General features: G+C 37.9%; 1 protein-coding gene across 1 annotated transcript; it reads left to right on the top strand.

The window, feature by feature from the left end:
- The first annotated feature begins 2,713 nt into the window (after nucleotides 1-2,713).
- Nucleotides 2,714-3,756, top strand: LOC132162944 (uncharacterized). Its single transcript, XM_059573154.1, has 2 exons — nucleotides 2,714-2,986; nucleotides 3,106-3,756. Exons 1-2 carry the CDS (start codon nucleotides 2,714-2,716, stop codon nucleotides 3,754-3,756), a joined length of 924 nt encoding a protein of 307 aa, XP_059429137.1.
- The last annotated feature ends 634 nt before the right edge of the window (nucleotides 3,757-4,390 follow it).

Raw genomic sequence — 4,390 nt, 5'->3', positions numbered from 1 at the left:
TTTTAGAGAAGATTTCTTAGATCTTTTAATAAAATTAAGATCTAGAAATACCTATCTGTTCTTTATTGTTGTTATTCACTGCAGCCCACTGAGTTACACTGCACCACAAGTCCTTCACCTTTCTCGGTGGTGGTTCAGGAGAAGAGAAAGATGAAGAACTTGAAGAGCTAGATGGGTTGTTTCTAGGTGTGAAAGAACTTGAATGATTAGATGGGTTGCTTTCACCTTCATGCTCCACTATCTTGTCAACCAAGTCATTATCCTCTTGGATTGTTCTAGGATGATATAGGGATTCTATCAATAGTTGGAATCCAAGAGGTGCTTGGATTATTGATAGATTGTCAAAATCGGGTTTGTACAAACGATAATGTGGGAGTTATGAGAACAACAATACAAGTTGTTAACTCGACCAAGGATAAAGAGTGTTGGGTATCTCGAGTGAGATGCAAACGCTGTCTTAAATGAGAAGATATCTCTAAGAGAGAATCTCTCAAGAGATAAAGCTTGGCAAGATTCTGGAAATGATTAATTCTGTAGTATCTTGTTCATAAGATACTTGAAACATTGGGGCCTTGTTTGGAAGCAGTTTCATTTGGGTTTAGATTTGGGTTTGGTTTCAAAATTGCAAAACCCAATGTATTATATAAGTTTTGGGCCGCAATAATTTGAGATGTTTTTTGGCTTGTTCTCAGACCATTTTATCCGGGCTCAAAATCTGGTTTCATAAGGTAGTGGCAGTCACAAAATTCTGGGCCGGCCTTTAATTACATTGTCAGCCTAATACAAGAAGCCACTCAATGAATGTGCGGGTCGGTCGGGTACAATTTTTGTTGAGTAATAAATCTGCTTCTACCAACCCAGTACCAACCTATCCCAATTCAATTTTACTTGTAAGTCACCCTTAATCCCATATCCCGAGGCACTCAGGTTTCTTTTAAATTTAAAAATTGCCAAGTAGGAATTTATACGCATTGAATTGTCCTCTCCTAACACTATTTAATATGACATTTCTATTTTTTTCTTTCACGCCTAGTTAATGTGCCAACATTTGTCGTTTTCATCTACCAGTTTGTCAGTTGAATGTGATAATGGAATCTAGTTGCTGTTTCGGCTATCCACTCTTAATTTTTTTTCCTCAGGTGCATAGTAATATCCAACGGCTACAATTGCTTTGATTTGCGGGCTACCCATCCTTACAGCTCTCCTCTGCTGCACATCTGTATCCAATGGTTCTAGGTGCCTCGATTTGTTGTATGTAAGAAAACAAAAAAAGGAAAAGAAGAAAAAAAATTTCCAACGGCAAAATGAGATGCAACTTGCATGACATAAAGTTGGCATAGTCGAGATTTGGAAATCTTTTTCCCTTGAATAGTGAAGTGATGCCGCATATGATATTTTTCCATGGTATACTCTCATGTGATGCCCAATAAGCAAGTCATCCAATAGGATTGGCTGCTATTGTTGATCTAGTTGGATGGTTTAACATCTAAAGTAGTACATTGTTGTAGCCATACACGTATAACAATTAAAAGTGAATGCAATGCTATGTCCACACTATAACCCAGCTTATCCTCATTTGAAAAAATTTGACAATTGCCTCATCGATTCTCTCAATTTACCCATAATCGTTCGATTATGCATTTTCCATGTGTGTCCTTGTTAGCTGTATGATTATGGTTCATTTAAAATGCTTATAATGCTCACATGCAGCATATCTTGTATCTACCTAGTATACTCTACTTACGACAAAGATGGCTTCTTCAAATGAAAATCCAACATCCAACATTTCATGATAAATTGTGAACATAATTAGCAAAAGTTCCACAGTTACGTTGATAACCCAAAATAAACGATTGAGGATGACATACTCTTGAGCGCATCGTTTTATAATTAAACGCATCGTTTTAATTTCCTCATCTATTTCACATATACAACTTTTGCATTCAAAGATATCCCCTATAGAATGAAATCCTCAGTCCGTACCCCAGAACTTTTCCTTCACTATCTTCTCGATGTCTTCTCCGCAATGCCTAAGCTGCATAACCCAAGGGCATCTTCTCCGCCATCCCTACTCTGCATAATCCCTACAGCTTAATTACTCCCTACATGTACGGGAGTTGAGTTGATGCGCATAGTGATCTTGAGGTGTTCTTAATCCCTTCGTTCCCACAAGTCAGATACAACAGTTGAATCCCCATGCACTTGCAGTTATCATAGTAGAGTTGGTCGTAAGCGTAAAACTCGCAACTCGGCCACCTTAACCGTTACAGCACCGAAGACATTGTGGAAGGTAAGGTCCACAATTGCATCCTCTCTCTACACCTTTTTCTTTGATTTTTTCTTAAAAAAAAAAAATTGAGGCCATTGTAACTGTAAACCTTTGATGCCATTCTAACACATTCTTCCTTTCGTTGGCAGGCATACTGTACCAGGAGCACGAAATACAATCGCCCTTTCGTTCCATCGACTTCACCCTCGAAAATCCACAAAAAGGTTCTAACTTGTAGTAAACATAGCCCTGAGTTGTTTAGTATATTGTAATATTATCATGAATATTTTTTTCAATTGTGTCTGCCTCTGTCGATTTATATGTTTAGGTCAAAGCTATGTTAGTAATTTTGTCTGGTGTATGTAGGAAAAAAATTGAATTCTAAACATAAATAAATTTTATTTTATTTTTTGTTATCCCTTCCATGTCTTCAATCCCCACTAGATGGCCAACCTGGATGCATCATGGCCTCTTAATATTGAGACGAAATTTGTTGAAATGTTGGTGGAGCTTATGAACCAAGGACGACTAGTGGATGGCCATATGCACCCAAATCAATGGTTTCCCATTGCCTCACAATTGTCGGACATGTTTGGAGTGACATACACTGCAAGAAAATGCAGTGAGAAGTATAAAAGACTGGGGATGAATCACCATGAATTTTCTGACCTTCTGACGAGAGAAACAGGGTTTAGATGGGACCCAATTTCAAACACTGTTACAGGGACTAAGACCTAGTGGCAGCAGTACATGAGGGTAAGTGTACGAACACCTATCCCCTTTACTTATAGATTTTCTGACCAATACGTAGTTTCTTTTAATATTGCATCCCATAGGTTAACAAAAAGGCCAGTCATTTTCATAGAAAGGGAAGCCCAAATTTTGAGTTGTTGGGGGTGCTATTCAATGGGTCCACTACTAGAGGTGTGTTGAAGCACTCATGTGCACAGGATCCACCTAATATTGATGAGGAGAATGAGCTGGATGACGAACTAAGGTTTGGTATGCTTCTAAGCTCGGCAAGGAGTGCCAGCGACAGTGCACCCCGAGGTAGTGGCGATGCTGACGTTGTAGATCGTGGCAACCCTCATGCCTCTCCTAATGGCGGGGTCGTGATAAATGGTAGTGGACATTTGGCAAAGCGTACAGTAGTTGAAGCTAGTAGTGGGTCTGGGAGTAGGTCTTGCAGGAAGGGTAAGGAACCCACATCTTCTTACATGAATGATGCAATCAAGGAGTTTACTGAGACAACCCGACTGAAAAAAGACTTGATGATGGCTAAAGCCATTAGGGGTAGTCAGGATGCCAGTAGCGCAGCTATATTTGACCCTATGACCAAGTGTACTGCACTCCTAACTAAAACTACACCTGAACTTGATGATGACCACTATTTTAAGGCGGTTGAACTGCTAAGGGACAAGGAGTTACAAAAAGCATTTATATCCATGCCCCCAAAAAGGAGCCTTTCATGGATTTTGCGCCTTTAGGTTAGGTAGTAGTTGCTGAAAAAATGATCAATAGTATGTTATGTTGTGGTCTGTTGTGCTGCGTAATGTTTGTTGCTTTATGGAACTGCTGTTTGCTTTCCTATCCTTTATTTCAAGGTTGTAATGTGTGCTTAATATTTATCGATTATGTGCAACGGAACTATTATCCGCCAGCAATTATATTGCTGGCAATTTTCTATAATATTTGTGTATTTGCTAAGTTAATGTTTGCATGTTATTTTATGTGTTACTTTTTACTTGTGTTCACTTACGAAATCTGCAATTATACGTGATTTCGCACTTGCTAGTGTTTGTCGCTATTTGATACAGTATTGTCTGTTGGTAGTAGTATTTTGTATTACTTCTTTTTTTTTTTTTATATAGTTATTAAAAAATTTTGATTTTCGTAATAAAAAAATTAAACACAATTGCATTCATGCGTGACTTTTGTTTATTGAAATGGGCAAAACCTGTGTAGGGGTTTTTATTCTTCATATTGTTTTAAAAATTAATTTGTTCAATTGGTCATACATCTAAAGAACTTTCTATATATGGTGGCATTTTAGACCTCATATGCTAATGACACTGATGCTTGTTTTGTATTGATAAATATTTTTTTTGTCTTTATTATTAA

The sequence above is a fragment of the Corylus avellana genome, chromosome ca10, assembly GCF_901000735.1.
Source record: "Corylus avellana chromosome ca10, CavTom2PMs-1.0".
Taxonomy (NCBI): Eukaryota; Viridiplantae; Streptophyta; class Magnoliopsida; order Fagales; family Betulaceae; genus Corylus; species Corylus avellana.
This window is presented reverse-complemented; position numbering and strand designations above follow the sequence as displayed.

Excerpts from the sequence above, each read along its gene's own strand:
- LOC132162944 (XM_059573154.1), top strand. The coding sequence starts at position 2,714 with ATGGCCAACCTGGATGCATCATGGCCTCTTAATATTGAGACGAAATTT. Across the intron at positions 2,987-3,105 it reads GGGACCCAATTTCAAACACT|GTTAACAAAAAGGCCAGTCA; the intron begins GTTACAGGGACT and ends TGCATCCCATAG.